Below are 22621 nucleotides of genomic sequence, written 5' to 3' on the forward strand. Positions count from 1 at the left end.
GTGGATGTAATATACCTTGACTTTAGCAAGGCTTTTGCTACCATCTCTCACAGCGTTCTTCTAGCTAAGCAGCAGCTCTGCAGAAAAGGGGTTACAGTGAACAAAAAGCTGAGTATGAGTCAGCAGTGTGCCCTTGTTGCCAAGAAGGCTAACAGCATACTGAGGTGCATTACTTGGGGTGTTGCCAGCAGATGTAGGCAAGTCATTATTCTGCTCTATTCTGCATCAGTAAGGCCACATCTGGAGTACTATGTCCAGTTTTGGTCCCCACACTATAAAAAGGCTCTGGACAAGGTGGAAAGAAGACAGCGAAGAGCAAGGAAAATGGTTCAGGGGGCTAGGGCACATGACTTCTGAGGAGAAGCTGAGGGAACTGAGTTTATTTAGTTTGGAAAAGAAAAGACTGATAGGGGACTTGATAGCAGCCTTTAACTACTTAAAGGGTGGTTCCAAAGAGATTGGAGCTGGACTGTTCTCAGTGGTGACAGATGACAGAACAAAGAGCAATGATCTCAAGTTGAAGCAAGGGCAGTTTAGGTTGGATATTAGGTAAACCTTTCTCACTGGGTGAGTGGTAAAATACTGGAACAGGTTACCTAGAGAGGAGGTGAAATCTCCATCCTTGGAGGTTTTTAAGGTCAGGCTTGACAAAGCCTTGGCTGGGATGACCTAGTTGGGGATGGTCCTGCTTTGAGCAGGGGGTTGAACTAGATGATCTCTTAAGATCCCTCCCAAACCTAATTTTCTATGATTCTATAATCTCCCAGTGTCAAAAAACCCTGCCGGACTGCAAATTACCAGTGAGGCGAACACCTGCATGTGTGGCATGCTGCAGATGGGTCTGCAGCATCACAATCACATTAAGTTTGGCCCCAGGAGCAGTGTGAGATGCACTGGTGTAAGCCTGTCATGCCCCCACACCCCAAGGCCCCCCCCCCCCAGCAACTGCAGAGCACTGCTGGAGGTAAGCGGGGCCCATGATGAGAGGGACTTAGCCCGGTGGCAGAGTAGAGCCAAGGAGGGCCTTGCCCTGCCCCGGCTCCTACTTGGCCCAGCCCCCCAGGGAGAGAGAAGAGGGGGAGAGGGTACTTACCAGTCCCTCTCTGGAAGATCAGGGTCCCCCAAACCCCCAGGTAGGGTCCCCCTCAACAGAGAGTAGCACATTGCCCACTACAAATGTGTGGAGTTTAAAAGGGACCACCAACCAGAAAAAACATCAGTTTGGCCCGGGGAGTGACATGAAATGCACAGGTGTAAGCCCGTCATGCCTCTGCAACCTGAGCCCCCCCCCCCCCCCAGTAACCCTCAGTTATCACAGAGCACCCTGCCACCCCCAGCATTGCTGGAGGTGAGCAGGGCCTGTGGTGGGAGGGACATAGCCCAGCTGCGGGGCGGCGGAGTGGAGACGAGGAGAGCCTTGCCCCACCCCGGCTCCTACTTCGCCCAGCTCCCCAGGGAGCTGTGCGACTGGAGCCTCGCAAACAGGCCATGCGAACAGGCACGCTTCTTGGCCTGGCACGTGAGTTAGCACAGAGTTTGCACAGGAGGGTGAACGGGAGGGCCTGAGCCCCCACCTGTGAGCCCCCTAGGGTAGGCAGTCCCAGCCGCAGCCAGCCTACCAGCGGTATCATGTGGATGGGCATGTGCCGCAACCCGAGAGTCCCCTCGGGGTCTGCGCCCCCCCTCCCCCGGCACCTCAGAGGCCTCCACCCAGATGGACCCCATAGTTCCAGGCTCCACGCAGATGGAGCCTCAGGCTCTCAGCTGTGGGGGCTGCCTGACACTTTTTCAGGCTCTGGGGTCCGGGAGCATGGCCACCTCCCCTTGTGAGTTCTGCTCCCTTTTGGGGTCTCTGGCACGCCAGCTGGAGGAGCTCCAGGCTGCAGTCCAGAGACTGCGTGCCATCAGGGATGGTGAGCAGGAGATAGACTTCTACAACCAGGCCCTTCTCCCCCTGCAGGCAGAGGATAGACCAAGGTCACCTTCCAGGATGAGAGAGGACTCGGGGACCTCCCATTCTGTCCAGCCAAAGAGTTGGACCAAGGTGGTTAAGGGCCCCAAGGCCCGCTGCACCAAGGTCCCCACCCCGCTGGAGCTTTGCTACAGGTACGAACCTCTTGCAGCCCCAGCAGAGCCTGCCAAGCTGCCAGCTCCTGCAAGCAACACAGTCTCAACTGTAGCTATCACCCCTGCTTTTCCCTAAGACAAAATGCAAAGTATTTGTCATGAGAGACTCCATCCTGAAAGGGACTGAGGGAGCAAACTGCCACCCAGACCCCTTAGCCCGGGAAGTCTGCTGCTTCCCGGGAGCCCGAATACGAGACATTGCAGACAAGATCCATGAGCTCCTCTGGCCCACTGACCACTACCCTATGCTCCTTATCCATGTGAGCACAAATGACACGGCTCGGAGCAACACCAGCCAGTCATGAAGTGCTACAGGGATTTGGGAGCGGGGCTTAAGGGGCTGGGGGTGCAGATGGTGTATTCATTGATCCTCCCAGTTTCAGGCTATGGGCTGAGGAGAATCATAGAATCATAGAAGTAGGGTCGGAAGGGACCTTGCAGATCTTCAGGTCTGACCCCCTGCCTGGGCAGGAAGAAAACTGGGCTCAAATGACCCCAGCCAGGTAGGCATCAAGCTGCTTCTTAAAGACCCCCAGGGTAGGAGCCAGCACCACTTCCCTTGGAAGTTGGTTCCAGATCCTAGCCGCCCTAACTGTGAAGTAGTTCTTACGGATGTCTAATCTAAACCTACTCTCCAACAACTTGTGGCCGTTATTCCTTGTTATCCCAGGGGGCGCTAGGGGAAACAAGGTCTCCCCCAAACCCTTCTGGTTCCCCCTAGTGAGTTTATAGACGGTCACCAGGTCCCCCCTCAACCTTCTCTTGTGAAGGCTGAACAGGTTCAGGTCCAGTAACCTCTCATTGTAGGGTCTGCCCTGCAGTCCCCAGATCATGCGGGTGCCCCTCTTCTGGACCCTCTCAATGTTGTCCACGTTCCTCTTGAAGTGGGGTGCCCAGAACTGGACACAGTACTCCAGCTGTGGCCTGACCAGTGTCGCGTAGAAGGGGAGGATCACCTCCTTGGCCCTACTTGAGATGCACCTGTGGATGTACGATAAGGTCCGGTTAGCCCTGCTGACTGTGACCTCGCATTGTTGGCCCATGTTCATCTTGGAGTCAGTAATGACTCCAAGATCCCTTTCTGCCTCCGTGCTCTCAAGAAGGGAGTTTCCTATCTTATAAGTGTGCTGCTGGTTACTACTACCCAAGTGTAGCACCCTGCACTTGCCAGTATTGAAACTCATCCTGTTTTTGTTAGCCCACCCCTGCAACCTATCCAGGTCTTTCTGCAGTCTCTCCCTCCCTGCTAACGTGCCCACCTCTCCCCATATTTTGATATCATCAGCAAATTTGAACAGGTTGCTTTTCACCCCGTCGTCCAAATTGCTGATAAAGAAATTGAACAGCCCGGGCCCAAGGACCGAGCCCTGGGGGACTCCGCTGCCCACTTCCCCCCAGGTCGAATATGACCCGTCCACCAGGAGGGAGAGGAGGATCGAGGTAGTGAACCAAAGACTGTGGTGCTGGTGTCATCGGGAAGGCTTTGGCTTCCATGACCACAGTTCACTCTTTGAGAGAGGCAGTGAGCTGCTGGGAAGGGACACCCTCCACCTCTCTCCACTGGGGAGGATGCACTTCTCAGCAGACTTGCTGACCTGCTCCACCAGGCTTTAAACTAAGCCCGCCGGTGGATGGGGGGACCACAGCCACTGCTGGCCCACTGAGCAACCCTCTCAAAGCCAGCAGGCCAAGGCACTTAAGGGAGCCCACCCCTGCCCCAGCCCTGGAGTTAGTTGTAGGTAAGGCAAGGGCCCCCAAAGCGACACTTGCATGCCTGTAAACAAATGCCAGGAGCTTTGGGAATAAACAGGAGGAACTTGTCCTCCTGCTTAACACAAATAATTACGATGTCAAAGGATAACGGAGACCTGGTGGGATTCCACCCATGACTGGGCCACAGGTATAGATGGCTATACCCTGTACAGGAGAGATTGAGTGGACAAAAGGGGTGGGGGTGTAGCTCTCTATGTCAAGGACAGCTACGCATCCCTGCAAGCTGACCCTGGCAACCAGGGTGGACAACTGGAGATCCTCTGGGTTAAAATCCATGGGGAACACGACACAGGGGACACAATGGTGGGAGTCTACTACAGACCTCCTATCCAGGATCAAGAGCTTGACCAGTTCACCAGGGAATTGGCTGAGGCTGCATTCTCCCACTGCATGGTTGTCATGGGAGACTTCAGCTACCCAGACATCTCATGGGAAGAGCGCTCAGCCAAATCTGAGCGGTTGCAAAGCTTTCTTTCGTGTGTGGATGAGCTCTATCTGATGCAAGAAGTCTATGAGCCAATGAGAAGTAAAGCGCTGCTCAACCTGGTTGTGGCAATGGGGGATGACCTAATCAATGACCTAATGATCGAAGGGAAGATGGGTGACAGTGACCACGAGCTCATCACCTTCACCATCAGCTGTAAAGCTGGCAAGTCAGTCAGCAATACAGAAGTCCTTGACTTCAGGAAAGCTGACTTTGACAAGCTCAGGAGGCTTGTCAGTGAAGCTCTAAAGGGCCACAACACAAAGGGGAGGGGAGTTCAGGACAAGTGGTCGCTCCTCAAAGGAGCGATCCTGGATGCACAAGCAAAGTCTATTCCATCTTGGAGGAAAGGCAGCAAAAGGGCACAGCAGCCTTCTTGGCTCTCCCGAGAACTAGCGGACCTCCTCTGTCTAAAAAGACAGACGTACAAAGGATGGAGGACTGGATCCACCTCCAAGGAGGAATACTCTGCACTGGTCCAGACCTGCAGGGAGTGAACCAGGAAAGTCAAGGCTGCAACGGAACTCGGACTTGCTACAAGTATCAAGAACAATAAAAAGTCTTTTTAGGTATGTGGAGAGTCAGAGGAAAAGCAAGGGCAACATTGGACCCCTGCTAAACCAGATGGGAGAACTGACAACTGACTCCCAGGAAAAATCAACTTCCTAAATGGGTACTTTGTGTCGGTCTTTCAGCAGTCTCACAGGGCGCCCCTGCCCATTATGGAACAGGGAGGCCCGGGTGAGGGAAATTCCTTACCCTCCATCAATGCTGACCTCATGAAGGAACACCTTGAGAGGCTGGATACCTTCAAGTCAGCTGGCCCTGACAGTCTATACCCGAGGGTACTGAAGGAGCTGATTAGCATCATAACTCAGCCCCTGGCATGGATCTTTGAGAACTGGTGCTCTGGTGAAGTGCCTGAAGATTGGAAGAAGGCCAAGTGGTGCCTATCTTCAAGAAAGGGAGGAAAGTGCATCTGGCAAACTACAGGCCTATCAGCCTGACCTCTATCCCAAGGAAGGTCTTAGAAAAGATTATCAAAGAGACCATTCTTAACAGACTAGCCAATGGCAACATCCTGAGGGGTAGCCAGCATGGGTTTGTTGCGGGTAGGTCTTGCTTGACCAATTTTATTTCCTTTCACGACCAGGTCACCTATCACCTGGACAAGGGAGAAGAGATTGATGTCATATATCTTGACTTTAAAAAGCCTTTCATCTGGTGTCCCATGATCACCTCTCAGCAAAATTGGCTAACTGCAGCTTCAGCCTCACCACAATCCACTGGCTGGCGAATTGGCTCTATGGTAGGACCCAGAGGGTGGTGGTTGAAAGAAGTCAATTGTCATGGTGCCCTGTAACCAGTGGGATCCCCCAAGGCTCTGTCCTTGGGCCTACACTATTCAACATCTTCATTAATGATGTGGAAATTGGTATCAGAAGCGAACTGGCGAAGTTCTTCACCTTGGGAAGAAAAACCTGCAGTATGCTTATAGACTCGGCAGTGCTATGCTGGCTAGCATTACAGGCAAAAGGGACTTGGGGTTCATGATTGACCACAAGATGAACATGAGCCTTCAATGTGATGCTGCAGTTAGTAAAGCGAGCAAAACACTGGTTTGCATCCATAAATTCTTCTCAAGCAAATCCCAGGACGTCATTCTCCCATTGTACTCAACCTTGGTGAAGTTGCAGCTGGAGTACTGCTTCCAGTTTTGGGCTCCACAATTCAAAAAGGATGTGGAGAAGCTTGAGAGAGTGTAGAGGAGAACCACATGCATAATCAGAGGCCAGGAAAACAGACCTTATGGTAAAAGGCTGAGTGCCCTGGGACTCTTCAGCTTGGAAAAGTGCAGGCTCAGGGGTGATCTGGTGGCCACCTATAAGTTTATAAGGGGTGCTCACCGGGACCTGGGGGAATGTTTGTTCACCAGAGCACCCCAAGGGATGACAAGGTCAAAGAGTCACAAACTCCTCCATGACCGTTTCAGGCTGGACATAAGGAAGATTTCTTCACTGTCCAAGTCCCCAAGGTTTGGAATACACTGCCGCCAGAGGTGGTTCAAGCACCTACTTTGAATGCCTTCAAGAGACATTTGGATATTTATCTTGTTGGGATCCTATGATCCCAGCTGACTTCCTGCCCCTGGGGCAGGGGGCTGGATTTGATGACTTTCCGAGGTCCCTTCCAGCCCTAATGTGTATGAAATCTAAATCTAAATCCACATGTACATTCTCATCTGAACATTCCCAGAGATTTTGAAGAGAAATCTATAGTGCCTTGAGTTTAATGAAAGGCCTCTCAAATTTATCAAGGGGTGCCCAAGCTTTAAAAAGATAGAAAACTACTATGCTAGTATATAGGATCAAGGTGCCTAATTCTTACCTACATATGTTGAAAGGAAATATAGAAGATCATTTTTGCCTGGAACCCAAAATTTTCAATGATCCTAGGCAGTCTTCTATCCAGATTTTTCCCCTGATATTGTCATCCTTCAAATGGAGACCTGCATCCTCATTTTGCTTCCTAATAAATCAACCATGCCATGTAGTGAGGAGTTATTGCAGTGTTGCATAAACTGTTTTTCTTCTAGTTGTGATCTACACCACCTTCAAAAGTTGGGCCATAGTCCCAAGGATGCCACCTTAATCCACACGTGGAGAAAACATTCAGTTGAAAGACAAAATAATGTTTTGACTGCGTTTGGCACCACACAACTGTATCTTGAAATTTGCCAACACTGTAGGAAGCAGGATAGCTAAATTAGTTTGTTCACCACCTACCAGCACAACCATGCTGTTCTATGGAATATTTTGCTTAGTTCACATGCAGAGCTGGTTCTGGAGTTTCCTTCTTGGCCCTTACCTTAAGGCAGCAGAGATCACATAGAAAATTATTCTAAACATAGTTGGCAATGAAATGGGAATCACAGGGAAGGTAGACTGCTGTTAGCTTGCTCTTAAGGGAAAGATAATCTGACTGCTCTTTTAGTTCAAATTTCCCATTTTAGAAATATTTATTCTAGTTCATTATTTGAAACAGTTTTCTCAGTAACAGAGAGGAAAGGAGGTCTCTTGCTCAAAGCATTCATCTGGTAATAATGGACCAAGATTGTGAAAAAGTTTAGGAAGACTTTATCCCTCAAACTGTCCATGTATTACTGGCCAGTTCAAACATGCCTCATGGCTGTTAGCCCTAGCTGCTGCATCCCAAATGTAAAAGACAGTCTTCCCTCGTTCTGGTAATTAATAGGTCTAGGCTCTATACGTTGCCCTGCTAGGGTCTTCCTATGAGAGCAAGTCATTTTATAGACCTGTGCTTCAGTTTTCCTCTCTGATTAAACAGGGGTGATATTTCTCTGCGTTGCTACATTGTTGTGGCCACAAAGCGGTTGTTTTATGAGGCTTTTGGAGAATTTAGTACTGAGTATCATAGTGAAGCCAAAAAGAGTACTAAATAAGTAGCATTATTTTTACTACATTGTAACATCTACATAGGAGTAGCACAGCATTGAGCTCACTGTTTGTCAGGTCTTTTCCTTGGAAATTCTCTGATTACATGTTACGCAAGTGGATATGGTTTTTAGATGTTTTTCATAGCTGGAGTATACATATGGATGGGTGTGTGTGTGTGTGTTCCTTGCCCCACAGCGTATGTGCCCTTCAAACTTAAAATTGACTTAATCCAACAAGTTTTGTTTTTTTATATAAAAATATAATATCGAAGCTCTTGCCACTTTTTTAAAATGCAAAAGATATTTACTACAAAGAGTTCTCTGACTTTCCTGATTAAAGTGTGTTTTAAAATGTAGCAAAGGACCTAGACTCGATATTAATTGTAATATAGATTTTGTCCTTGTTATTCTACTCATTCTTTTCTTATTTGATGTGTAAAACCTCTTGGTCTCTACCACACACTTACATATGCCTAAGTACAGGACAATATTTAGCCAACTATTTATAAATTCCCAGTTTTGCCACAGTAGTTTTCCCTACAGTAGTGCTCCAAATAAAATATCAAGAAACAAACCACAGGTGACCTAGTAGCACAAGAGTGTTTCTTTAATGAAAAGGACCTTTAATTACACTCTACTGCTATGGGATGTGCAAGACTATAAAATTGCTGAGGAGCAGAGTAAGTAATTGAATAACACTTTAAGTATAAATTTATTAAATGAATTACATTTACCGAAGTGATTAGAGACACGGTACAACTATATTGAGCACACCAAGTATATAAAAATCTAAAGCAGTTGCTTGTAACTGTGGCATAGTTTCTAATGGGAATTTGTCTTGGTTATAATAGTAAAAGTGATTGATTCTACAGATCTTCCAAAGCTTATTCTGTAAGTTATTCTTACCCTAATAGCACCTCTGAGGTAGGCCATTTCATTTTATATTGCCTGGGAATATTTGGCCTAATAAAGGATTTCATAAACTAGTAAGAATTTATAACATGAATGCAAACTGAGCTGTGCTTACCAAACAATATTTTATACCACATTATCTTTAGTCACATTTTATACGAACAGATTTCACACTAATTTTTTGATACCTAATGTATTCTTCATCATCTATAGTGGTACTATTAAAATGCAAACAAAATGACATTGTATTACATAATTTTATGTGCCATGAAATCCCTAAAGAGGAGAGTAAACAGCATAAAATGAGCATAGGAGCATAAGCAAGTAAGGCTGGAAGGGGCCTCACAAGGTCATCTAGTCCACCCCCTGCTCAAAGCAGCATGGTTCCTGACTAAATCATCCCAGCCAAGTGTCTATCCAACCTGCTCATGAAAATTTTTAGAGATAGAGATTCCACAGCCTCTCCCAGTAGCCTGTTCCAGTGCTTGACTACCCTCATATAGTTGGAAACTCCCTGTTAATCTCTAGCCTAAATTTTCTCTTTTGCAGCTTGAGGTTATGGCTCCTAGTCCTGTCCCCTACAACTGCCAAGTAAATCCCATCATCATCCTTTCTATAATTGTCCTTCAGTTATTTGAAGATAACAATCAAATCCCCCCCTTAGTCTTGTCTTATCCATACTAAAGGGGGAAGGGGAGTTGGGAGGGACAAGGATCCCTTGGTAAGTACTTTCAACCTTTCCTCAAATCTTGCTTTTGAGGCCTCTAATCATTTATGTCACTGCACATGGACTCTGGTCTGTACACATCTTTCTTAAAGTGGGAGGCTCAAAACTGGACACAGGTACTCCAAGTTAGGTCTCGCCAGTGTTGAATAGAGCAGAAGAATCACTTGATCACTTGATTTGAAGTGGCACTCCTGTTGATTCAAGCCAGTATCCTGGGGGGTTTTTTTGTTGCTGTTGGTTTCTGTTTTTGTTTTGTTGTGTTTCAGCTTTTTTGGATTTTTTTTTTTTTGTTTTTTGCAACAAGAGCACAATGTTGGCTTGATTTCAGTTTTGGGATCACTGTAACCCACAAGTTCTTTGCAGTACTGCGACCTAGCTAGCCATTACCCATTCTGTATTTGTGCATACAATTATTTTGTCTCATATTCAGGCTTTGCACTTGTCCTTACTGAATCTCATTCAGTTGATTGAGGACCATACATTTGGTCTATCCAGGCCATTTTGGATTCTATCCCAACTTCCTGGAGTGTCTGCAACTCCCCCCAACTTGGAGTCATCAGCAGATTTGTTAAGCATGCACTCAATCCCATCATCCAAATCATTAATGAATATTTTGAGCAATACTGGTTGCAGAACATACTCCTGGGGAACCCCACTTGATACCTCCTCCCAATTGGACATTGAGCCATTGAGGGCTACTCACTAAATACAACAATCCAATCAGTTATGTATCTATCTTATAGTACTTTCATCTAGTCTATGAGGATGTCATGGGAGACCATGTCTCTGGTCTTCCTCTTGCTTTTGGTATACTTATCCCTGTAGAAGGACACAGGCTGAGTGGCCACATGGATGGAGTCTGGGTGTCACACATTCAACAGGTGTCTTACTCCCATATTTTTATATCTTTCCTGCCACAACTTTGGTGTAGCTGGAAAAAGGTGTCAGGAAGTAGTACCTGATTGTATAGCTTTCACTGAGACCAGCGTGGGCTACAATGTCCCAGACCTAGAGTCTTCTGTGGGGCTTCCCTACACCCCATCCCTTTCCACTTCAGTGTTTTGTTGGTGCTTGGAATAGAGACCTGGTTTCACTAGGCATCTGGCTTCATTGTTAGGCAGAAGTGTCCATGAAGGAAGGAAACTGAACAGCCCGGGGTCAGTATGCATTGACTGACCCCAGAGGTCTTGATAAAGTTCTATAGCCAGCGGAGTCCAGCCCACATCAGAAAATGAGTAAACTAATATAACTTAAATAATGGTGTCTGTGCCTGCTTCAGGAATTGCCTTGGCCCAGCAGCATATCTCAGCCACCTTCCTCCAGGTGGTTGGAGCTCTTCAAGGGTTTACCCCTTCTATCAACCCAATCTGAGCCGGCAGGTCTGTCCTGGGTGAAGCCCTTTGCATAATCTGGGGCCACAAGTATTACAAACCCCATTGGAACCCCTAAACACACCTGAACTCCAGTGGCTGAGTGGCAGTCAGGGTTCCACAAGGAGAGCCAGTGTTGTGCTGGTCCTTGATCCCTGGTCCTTGGCCACAGCCTTTCTGGGGTTGGTGCTGTCTTACGTAGGGAGTTTTGGGTTGGTCTGGGCCAACCCAGATCCCTGCCTTCCCCCACGTGTCCCATGGCTACTGCCAGGTATTGAGAGCCCCAAAGGGGCTTATCAGCCCCTGCTTCTGTGCCTTCCAGGCCCTAGTTGGCACTATCTGTGCCAGCCACCTGCCATCTTCTTGGGCTGAGGCCCGTGTCCATTTGGAGCCCAGGTTCCAGCTGTCAGCCTGGCTTGGGTAATGGACCAGCAGAGAGCCCACGGTCTGTTCGCTGCCCATCCCACCCAAGGAACGCTAGTACGGCAGAGTGTGTTGTCAGCCTGCGGGCTTGCTGCTTTTCCACAGGGTTAATTGGGAGTCCACTGCCTGTGGAGCATGCCAGCAGTTGTCACCCTGGTAAGTACAGGGCTTGGCCATTCTCAGCTACAGTCCCTTTTTATTGCCCTTTTATGCCCCTTACCAGCTGCATCTAAAATTGTGCTGTGGTCTTTATGATTTTCTTCCTGCATGTATATGCAATACTCTTATATTCTTCCTTAGTACTACAATTAAGTTTCTACTTATAGGTTTCCTCTTGAGTTTTGACTCATTGAAGAGATTGCTGTCTATCCAGCCTGACCTCCTCTTGTACTTCCCATTTTTCTGTTGCATTGGAATAGCTTGCTCTAGTGCCCCTGCTCCTGTGCCTTTCTGGGAGTACAGCCACCTGGACTCCTTTACCCAAAAGACTTACTTCCCAGGGGATCCTGCCCACCAGGTCCTTGAGTTTGCTTAAGTCTATTTTATGAAGTCTAGTGTCTTTATTCTGCTTCTCTACTTCCTTCCTCCCCTTAGCATGATCATCAGTGACTTTAATAGTCATAGCGTCACATGGAGTTATAGCAAAAGTTATGAGAATGACAACTTGGTCAAGATGTGGGCCGAGGCGTATCACCTAAGTCTGATCTACAATTCAGAGCTATCTGGGTGTTTGTCTAGCTCCTGACAGAGACAAAGCTACAATCCAAACCTCGCCTTTGTTGAGAGCAATATAAAAGTTATGTGCAAAAAGCTGTGTTGGAACTATTTCCCCACACACAGCACAGGTCAATTGTTATAGATGTCACAGCAGTCATAATTCCAAATATGGCACCAATGCATATATGTTTCAATTTTAAGTAATCAGACTGAAGAGACTTTTCTGAAGACCTTTACAAGTAAGTAGCACACATCAGGCAATTAGTCAAGGATGCACTGCAGAGTAGGAGTTTTGAAGAGATGGGAGCCCAGGAAGGGTGACTGGACCTTAAGGAAATGATCCTTCAGGCACAAAGGGAGATGATCCCAATGCGAGGAAAAAGAGGGAAAGGGGCCAGGAGGCTTCCTTGGCTGACCAGAGAAATCCAGGGCAGCCTGCGGACTAAAAGGGGAGCATATAAAAAGTGGAAATGGGGAGAGATTACCAAAGAGGAGTATACCTCCTCTGCTCGCACTTATATGGAGGCAGTTAGACAGGCCAAAGCTACCATGGAGGTGAGGATGGCATCCCAAGTAAAGGATAACAAAAAATTGTTTTTTAGATATATAGGGAGTAAAAGGAAGGCCCAGGGTGGAATAGGATCCCTACTAAATGGGCAGAAGCAATTGGTGATGGACAGGGGGGACAAAGCTGAACTCCTCAACGAGTTCTTTGCCTCAGTGTTCCTAAGTGAGGGGCAAGACAAGTCTCTCACTGGGATTGTAGAGAGGCAGCAGCAAGGCACCAGACTGCCATGTGTAGACCCTGAGATGGTGCAGAGTCACTTGGAGGAACTGAATGTGTTTAAGTCGGCAGGCCCGGATGAGCTCCATCCGAGGGTACTGAAGGCACTGGCCGACATCATTGCAGAGCCATTGGCAGTAATATTTGAACATTCGTGGCACAGGGGCCAGGTCCCAGAGGACTGGAAAAGGGCCAATGTGGTCCCCATTTTCAAGAAGGGGAGGAAGGAGAACCCAGGCAACTATAAGCCAGTCAGTCTCACCTCCGTCCTAAGCAAAGTCTTCGAAAAAATTATCAAGGCTCAGATTTGCGAGAGCCCGGCAGGACAAATTATGCTGAGGGGAAACCAGCACGGGTTCATAGCAGGTAGATCATGGCTGACTAATCTAGTCTCTTTTTATGACCAGGTTACAAAACACCTGGACACAGGAGTAGGGGTGGATGTCGTATACTTAGACTTCAGGAAGGCCTTCGATACGGTATCCCACACCGTACTGGTGAACAAGTTAAGAGGCTGTGACTTGGATGACTACACAGTCCGGTGGGTGGCGAATTGGCTAGAGGGTCGCATCCAGAGAGTCGTGGTGGATGGGTCGGTTTTGACCTGGAAGGGTGTGGGCAATGGGGTCCCGCAGGGCTCGGTCCTTGGACCAATACTCTTCAATATCTTCATCAGCGACTTGGACGAGGTAGTGAAGTGTACTCTGTCCAAGTTTGCAGATGACACAAAACTGTGGGGAGAAGTGGACACGCTGGAGGGTAGGGAACAACTACAAGCAGACCTGGACAGGTTGGACATATGGGCAGAAAACAACAGAATGCGATTCAACAAGGAGAAATGCAAAGTGCTGCACCTAGGGAGGAAAAATGTTCAGCATACCTACTACCTAGGGAAAGACCTGCTTGGTGGAACGGAAGCGGAAAGAGATCATGGAGTCCTAGCGGACTCCAAGATGAACATGAGTCGGCAGTGTGACGAAGCCATCAGAAAAGCCAATGGCACTTTATCGTGCATCAGCAGATGCATGACGAACAGATCCAAGGAGGTGATACTTCCCCTCTATCAGGCGCTGCTCAGACCACAGTTGGAATACTGCATGCAGTTTTGGGCACCACACTTCAAGAGGGATGTGGATAACCTGGAGAGGGTCCAGAGAAGGGCCACTCGTATTGTTAAGGGCTTGCAGGCCAAGCCCTGTGAGGAGAGACTAGGGCACCTGGACCTCTTCAGCCTCCGCAAGAGAAGGTTGAGAGGCGACCTTGTGGCTGCCTATAAGTTCATCACGGGTGCACAGAAGGGAATTGGTGAGGTTTTATTCACCAAGGCGCCCCCAGGGGTTACAAGAAATAATGGCCACAAGCTAGCAGAGAGCAGATTTAGACAAGACATTAGGAAGAAGTTCTTCACAGTTCGAGTGGCCAAGGTCTGGAACGGGCTCCCAAGGGAGGTGGTGCTCTCCCCTACCCTGGGCGTCTTCAAGAGGAGGTTAGATAAGCATCTAGCTGGGGTCATCTGAACCCAGCACTCTTTCCTGCCTATGCAGGGGGTTGGACTCGATGATCTATTGAGGTCCCTTCCGACCCTAGCATCTATGAATCAAACTAGTCTAGACAGATAACTATGACCTCTTTGTAAATGCACTAGGCAAAATCTCCAAGAGGCATATACCTTGAGGAGGCAGAGCTGAGTATATATTAGGGTTTACTCTGATGGTAGGAACTGAATACGGAAAATATCAGCAAATATTTCAAAGAGATCTTTTTTCAGAAAACACCGTTGCAACACGAACACCCCTAACTGACAAGCCCCAAGAAGAAAGATGATGGAAATGGAAAAAATTGATTGAAGGAATAGATATGACCCACACTAGCAGCAAAGCATAGTTAACCATTCACAAGCTGAGTAATGACCCAAAGAAAGTACATCAATACTACAACATCACCGCCAACGGGGTGGGTCACTAACTTCTATTCAATGGTAAATCTTCAAACAAATAGCCTAAAATATGGATTAGATGGCAAACTGCTCTGAAGGAAGATCAGTTTAGCACGCTATACACAATGGATTAACTTGATGCTGGAATAAGTCATGTGAAGAACAGCAAAGCAGTTGGACTCAATGACATGCATGGAGCAGATTAATCTCTACAGTGCTGCAAGTTAGGTGTATTACGCCTTTTTAAGAATTGCTCATCAACCCTTAGAATACATAAACCATGGTGACAAACCCATGTAATAGTTCTGTAAAGCCAGGGAAGGATGCCTCTAGCCCAGATAACTTTAGTCATTTCTGTGCCATCGTTGTAAACTACATGAACTTCTTATTTTCAGTTAATGCCTTTCACCTCATATTGGACAACATCTAATACTAGATAGGTGACAGCAGGCACACGGTATTCTGAGGCAGCAGCAACGGGGCATAGAGCCCAGCCCACAGCAGCAGCCTACCTCTGCCCTGCACATAAATCCAGGGGGCATGTATATGCCCCCCATACCTCCCCAGGAGAACCCCACTGTCCCCCTGGATGAGCCGCCCGGGTTTCAACTGTCCCACAACCTGCCCTGGGCCCCCATTCACCCCAGAACCTGGCCCTGCCTCTGCCCCATTACCTTCCACACTTGATCTACCTCCCCACCTCCCCCCCATTCCCCTTCCCCTTCACATACTTGTTTGCCATGCTGGACAGTGCTTCATATACTGCTGAGCTGCAATCCTGGCTGCATACAAACTGTGGCTGCAGCTGTGTGTCTGAGTTTGTGCCTGCCCCTCCCCTCTTGCTGCTGCTGCCCAAAGCCCACACCCAAGCTGCCCTGCAGTCCTCTGCGCTGCCACCGCTGCCCCACGCATGGGGAAGCTAAGCCCCATTAGCCCTGACCTTCCACCGCCTTTGGCAATCAGATGCTTTGAAATGGACCTGGGACCCCAAAAGGACCTTCCCAGAGGGACTAATGTAGACTGGCCAACATGGGAATACCTGAATCACCTCTGCACGCAAACTGGAAGATCAAAACCAAACATGATCAAATGGGGCTACTCTAATGACACAAATATATGTGACTGTGGTGAAGTGCAGACTATGGAGCACCTGCTCATTTGCCAGCTCCTTTATGAGACCTGTATAAAGGAGGACCTTGCTTCAGCAAGCAAAAGCACCATCACTTGTGCATGATTCTGGAAGAAACATCTAATTTATGACAAGGACATAAGAAAAAGAAGCAGCATGTTGAAATGCTTAATAGCTACTTTACCTCCGCCTTCTTTAAACCAGCGCTATAATTATGTTATTATTAACTATATTAACAATTTACCTGAAGAGGCAAGAAGTTGTATAGCATCACATCATAGATCTGGTAGAACTCTCCTTCCTGGATAGTCACCAGGCTGCATTATTTGGTTCTCACCATGCTGGAAACACTTAGTTCTGTTATTTTGGTTTTGCTATTGTAATCTTTCACACAAATGAGATCTCATGGTTCAGCTGCCCCGGGTTGGTACTAGATTCACAGCCCAGCCCTGATAGCTTGCTCTGGGTGACCACAGCTTTCAGACCAACCACAGTTCCTCTGGTTCATATTATGTGAATTTTATTGATACACAGTATTGGGAAATAAGAGCAATGCAGGCAAAGCAAGTAAGATGATTACAACACATATTACTCATATTCCCCAGTGCCCAGAATATATGGAAGGCAAGTGGTGCGACCAGCCAGTACGTAAATGCCACTTCGAGGTTTTTTGCTTCAATGTCTGACATCAGCAACTTTGGAGGTCAGGATCCGATGCTCGCTTGGTATTTTGAAAACTTGTTTTGTATTCTTTTTCCACTGATGACTCTTCACTTCTGGGTATCATCAATTGGTTTCCTTGGGGCCATCATGCTGTCCATTTTTTCAGCTAAAATCCGGTCTTCATAAACCGAACACATACCCACGTCTTAATTTGGTCATTTAATTTAAAACTGGAAATCCCCAGGGTTTTTGCAAGTGAGCACTGTAGCCCTGGAGGCAGGCCTATCTCTATTAGGAAAATAAAGTTAGGATGTTTTCTGTTTCCCAGGATGTGTATGTTTTTTGGTCTCAAACACCTTATCTGCCTTGAAGGCTGTAAAACTGCGACAAACAGGCTTTTAGAAATCAATCATCCCTTGCCATTCCCCTCAACTATTGTTCTAATACAATCTCTATTTTACCTACAAGCCAATTCCTAAAAGCAAACCTCTAAATATCATTTTCTAGCCATCCCCCTATACCTTCAGACATATGCTGAACCCTCTCCTCTATAAAATATCCCTGTCCAGGTATGCCTTTTCCATACTTCCAGCCCTGTGGGTTTTCTAGTTATAGTTGACCATTCACTGAATACAGATTCAGTGTAAGTACATAACGCTTAGTGTAAGTACATAACACTTTAAGCATTACAGAGGTTACAAAGTCAGTTGCTCTTTAGATAGCACAAGATGTGTGTGTATACAACCAAAAGCACTAAAGCAGTAAAATAAAGCCTTGTTCTTCACTTGATGCAAGTCTGGGATCTGTAGTGTGTACAGGATCATTTCTCTTTTTCCTTCTCTGGAGCAGTGATTTCTACTTCTGGTTTATTGTCATTCTCTCTATAATGTCTGGTGAAAATCTGCCTCTTGTAAAGTTGCAGTCTTTCTATTGCATGAACCTGTGGTCACCCTCCTGTCATGTTCAAACAAAGTTCCCCACCAGTTTTTCTCTTGCTTTGTAAACAGCCTCTACGGGCAGACTAATTTTTCTTATTCTTGACATTTTGTTCATGAATGCTTCTTTTTCAATGGAAGAATATCAAGGTTTAATAATCCTCCATTATTGGCACTCTGTCAGGAACTACATTTCTTCCTCACCTCCCCAACATCTACTTGTTTCAACATAATACACAGGATAAAGAATAGCTTTTTGGGTGTATAAGTCTCTGAGAATAAAATCAAGGTTATAGTTTGATAATGAAATATACAGATGAATATACAGATACATTAGAGCTACTGAAATCCTACACTAATGGCAATTCTGAAAAGAATTATTTCCCATCCCTTTTTGCTTTGTGATATTTATTTTCATCAAATGTATCTCATAAACTTCCCATGACCGAAAGTTTTAAATGGATAATTAACTAGGCAGGCTGCTTTCCGCCCCCACCGCCCCCATTCTGCTGGTACTTTAGATATCCAGGCCATCTCCATCTTAATTCCAGGATATTGTGACTGAAAAGGTAGGCTTAAATTCTGTGTTTAATGTTCCTCTCTTTATGTAATCAAGTTCCCATGGTTCTTTGAATTCTGTGATTTCTGATGAAAGTAAAAAGTTCTGTGATCTTTTATTATACTTCTTATCAATGTAAAGCCAGATAGATTGATTTCCTGGGTAAAATCATGCCCTGGGTCTGCCAAGCTTTAATGGAAGCTAAGCTCTTATAAGTAGGAAACAGATATCACCTGGGCCAGTGCACCCTGAGAATTCTTATAGAGGATCAGGGCTCTCGAACCCTGGAAGCATTTGCTCAGCATTCCCCGCTTACAGACATGCCTACATGAATCTTCAGGGCAAGTATCTGTACGCATGGAACCCCAGCTTTCCCAGTTTACAGAGATACACCCTGAACATAGGGAACATGTTGCTTGTTGTCCTGCATGATCACTGGGCAGGATAGTGGGCCATATGTGCTTTGTCAAATGAAATGAACCAGCTGTGCTGGGACATATCTAAAAACAACCCAATCTTCTTCTTTTGTTGATATCTATTTATACCCTTAGTTTCTTCTGTTCCTTCTGCAATCAATGTGGAAGAAGACAACAATGATATGGGTCATGTCGTTTTTAGACCTCCTGTGTGTTCCTTATGCTATACAATCTACTTTGGAGAAGCCCTTTCCATCTAGCATCATACTTCAGAAATTAACATGTACTTTGGAATAAATTATGGATGGAAGTTTAGGCCAATTTTATTTGTTGCTTTCCTCTTCCTCTCCCTTTGGCAGCATATCATGGAGGAATGGAGTGGAGTTACCTTACACCTTTGGATTTTCAGAGCAATTCTGTGAAGATACACAGTGCAATTCTACTCCAGGCTATTTCTCAACCCTTGCTCCCCATCCTTTTTCTTACAGGGAAAATAAGATAGCTGTCAATGAAATGTCTTTCCCCTTAGCCTCTACAACAGCACATTTTTACTTTGTGCTTGGTGGACAGCATGCATTAGCCGGAGGGAAGGGAACAGCTGCAAGCAGACCTGGATAGGTTGGACAAGTGAGCAGAAAACAACAGAATGCAGTTCAACAAGGAGAAATGCAAAGTGCTGCACCTAGGGAGGAAAAATGTCCAGCACACTTACTGCCTAGGAAATGACCTGCTGGGTGGCACAGAAGTGGAAAGGGATCTTGGAGTCCTAGTGGACTCCAAGATGAACATGAGTCGGCAGTGTGACGAAGCCATCAGAAAAGCCAATGGCACTTTATCGTGCATCAGCAGATGCATGATGAATAGATCCAAAGAGGTGATACTTCCCCTCTATCAGGCGCTGGTCAGACCGCAGTTGGAGTACTGTGTGCAATTCTGGGTGCCGCACTTCAAGAGGGATGCGGATAACCTGGAGAGGGTCCAGAGAAGGGCCACTCATATGGTTAAGGGCTTGCAGACCAAGCCCTACGAGGAGAGACTAGAGAACCTGGACCTTTTCAGCCTCCGCAAGAGAAGGTTGAGAGGCGACCTTGTGGCTGCCTATAAATTCATCACGAGGGCACAGAAGGGAATTGGTGAGGTTTTATTCACCAAGGCGCCCCTGGGGGTTACAAGAAATAATGGCCACAAGCTAGCAGAGAGCAGATTTAGACTGGACATTAGGATGAACTTCTTCACAGTTAGAGTGGCCAAGGTCTGGAATGGGCTCTCAAGGGAGGTGGTGCTCTCCCCTACCCTGGGGGTCTACTTTTTAAAGTATCAGCTAGGGATGGCAGGTTATGGTACATGCAACTCAGGACTCCTGAGAATGGACCATAACATTTATGTCATAAGAACAGACTCATTAGCTGAGCTTTAAAAAGTAATGTTATTCACCAGTTTTAGCAAAGGAATTTCATGAGAGGGAACACAAGGTAACTGATCTCAAAAGAACCGCTATAAGACTTGGAGGATTCATGTACATGAAAGGGAGATTTCTTTTCATCTCTGGCACCACAGTAAGTCTGAATGGGGATAGATTAAATTTCCCCTGCTTTCCAGCACTGTAGAAAGAAAATTGCACCACTTTAAGATCCATAAAATGGAAGGATTCAGAAAGGGAAATGAGATGGCCTAATTAGACAACAAAGAAAATATTATCATTTTTTAATGATGGCTATCTAACATCTACTAAGTTTTCCAAATAAAAGCTTAACTACAATATCAGTCATCTTGCATTAGCTTGAAGTGTGCTCATGTTTGATGTATTCAGAAAAGGGGTTCTGTTTGTGTTTAAACTGACTTTAGTGCAATGGAGAGAGAGATATGGAGCCAGAGAGAGAACAAATTCATGATAAGTTGTTCATAAGCAAAGTTTTTATTTAAGCAAAGAAAGGTTCCTGATAGATGTTACATTTGAAATGCAATTAATCTTTTAATAGAGCAATACATTGTAACATGCCACACATTTAAGCAATTTACCACTTGATAGCAAGCCACAGAGATGGCCATCCAGCCACAAAGGTGTTACTTGTAAAACATAGAATATCTTTGCAGCTCATTTGTGCTGCACATTAATTTGAATATGTGACATGCTACATGTAGGGTAATTGTATACGGTCCTCCAGCATCCCAGGTTAGACTGCTCTGTCCCCTCACTCCCCTTCCTGCAAGGTAACTCTGTGGCTCATGCTGAACTCTGTTGCCACAGGGCGCCTCTGCAGAAGAAGTAATGATTCACTCTCTTCCCTTTCATCAACCACCCTTCAAACCTGCTTCATTGAAGAGAGATTAGTACTTCTCCCCGCTGAGAAGCAAAGTGTAAACAGACACACAACACAACAGGATTAACATACACATAATAATAATCTCAGAGGAAGGGAGGGGATTTATTTGGAAATCTGCTGGTGGGGACAAGATGGGGAGAGGTAAACCATATACACCAAAGCACCTCATAAGGTGGTCCAGGAGAGTACAAGCCCTGCCACTCCTTTCTCTTCCTGCCCATTTGCACAGGTCTCCCCTGCCATGTGCTAGGGTCAGGGAAGCAGCTTCTCCCAGGGGAGCTCAGAAATCATTTCTCATTTAGCAGCACACATGAAGGTGTGGAAGGGGGGCTGATAGCCCCTGCCAGCAGCTCTCCAGCTCTGCCAGCTCTTTGCTGGCAAGTGCTGGCAGAGCAAGTTCCCAGGGCCCTATGTTCCACTCTGGAGAGCTTGCCCTCTGAACGTGAAGCAGGTCACATGGCCTGACAGTTTCCATCAACAACATTACCTGTTGCTTAATGGAAATAACATTTGCTAGGGAACTAACTCTCATATGCATATTGTTTCTTTCCAAGGTAACACTTTTTTTTTCACTTCACTCTCATCTTGCTTTGTACATGTTCCAGATTTATGGCCAAACAATCACTCCCTTAGCACAAACGAGAGGGGTTAATGAATCATGAAAGTACATAATGTACTTATATAAAAGTTGGCAAGAGAAAACAGTTATGTGCAGTATATTGTTGTTGTTGTTGTTGTTGTTGCTATTATTATTCCATTGTTCCAGAAACTGATTCACATTTATTGTAATATTTGTTTCCTCTGCCTTGAAATGGTCACCACAAGGATTTTGGTCATTTGGAATCTTCTCTTGATTACCTGTAACAACAACTGTGTATTGTGGTAAAATATCTCTTAATTTTCAGAGCACTATTTCTCAGACACAAATACCCGTGACATTTTTTATGGCTACAGTATAATATGCACTATGCCACTGAGGGGACTTTTTCTTCTTCAGTAGTAGGATGACATGGCCACAATACTGTGATAAAATGCCTTGGGACAGATATTCTACTGGTTATAATTTTATACAGTTTCAACACTTTACAACAGCTTAGATCTGCAATTACATTTTTTGTAAGATGTTCTGAATAGGTCCCTGCATTTTAAATTTTACTCTAGAAATACAATATTCTGCCTGTGTGACTAAAAATAAGTGGAACACACTGGTCTTTTGATATGAGAGTCTGGTAGTGGTAATCCCTATAGAAAGCTTCATTTAGGAGGGTTTGGGTTTTTTTTTAATGTACAGCAGCTCCTGAATGTGTCTTATGCCTGGTATACACTAGTAACTTTTGCTATTATAATAAAATTGGCATAGTGGTAGATGTTTCTTTGGCCTTATTATGTTTGCAAATGACCTAGTTTAGACACAGTTAGACTGATAAAAAATGGCTTTTGCTGGTTCACACTACAGGGGAATTGCTGGTATAGCTGTAGACATGATACAGTGTTTAACTGCCTTTTTTCCCTCTCTTTAAAAGGAGATCCTTGATCTGCAGCATGCTCACAACAAGCTAAACAAGCAGTATCAAGATAAAGTGGCAGAACTGATGCATACAAACAAGATAGTCGAACAACATGAGGCTGAAGTTAAGCAGCTGAGAATTCGTGTGCAAGACCTAAAAAGGGAGCTAAATCAGGCAGAAGATGAGGTATTTAAAAATTTCACATGACTAAAAAACCTCTTGTCACTTGCTTTTTATTCATGTATCTAAGAGTAATACAGTTACTATGTTTAAATATTTGTAGAGTTGTATCGGTTGATGGACCCAGTCTTGGAAATGAGACATAGAATTTGACATATTTGGTCATTTTATCTATTGTCCTACCCATGCAAGATTAT

At 45.8% G+C, this 22621-nt stretch overlaps 1 protein-coding gene across 6 annotated transcripts in view; it reads left to right on the plus strand.

Moving 5' to 3' along the window:
* CCDC102B (coiled-coil domain containing 102B) overlaps positions 1-22621 on the plus strand; it is a 411063-nt gene that overhangs the window by 211900 nt on the left and 176542 nt on the right. For all 6 annotated transcript variants that reach the window (XM_014606758.3, XM_019490626.2, XM_019490620.2 and 3 more), the window contains one exon: positions 22260-22430. In XM_014606758.3, the coding sequence (XP_014462244.1) occupies positions 22260-22430 (171 nt within the window). The remainder of the gene's footprint in view (positions 1-22259; positions 22431-22621) is intronic.

Source organism: Alligator mississippiensis, chromosome 3 (genome assembly GCF_030867095.1).
Source record: "Alligator mississippiensis isolate rAllMis1 chromosome 3, rAllMis1, whole genome shotgun sequence".
Classification (NCBI taxonomy): Eukaryota; Metazoa; Chordata; order Crocodylia; family Alligatoridae; genus Alligator; species Alligator mississippiensis.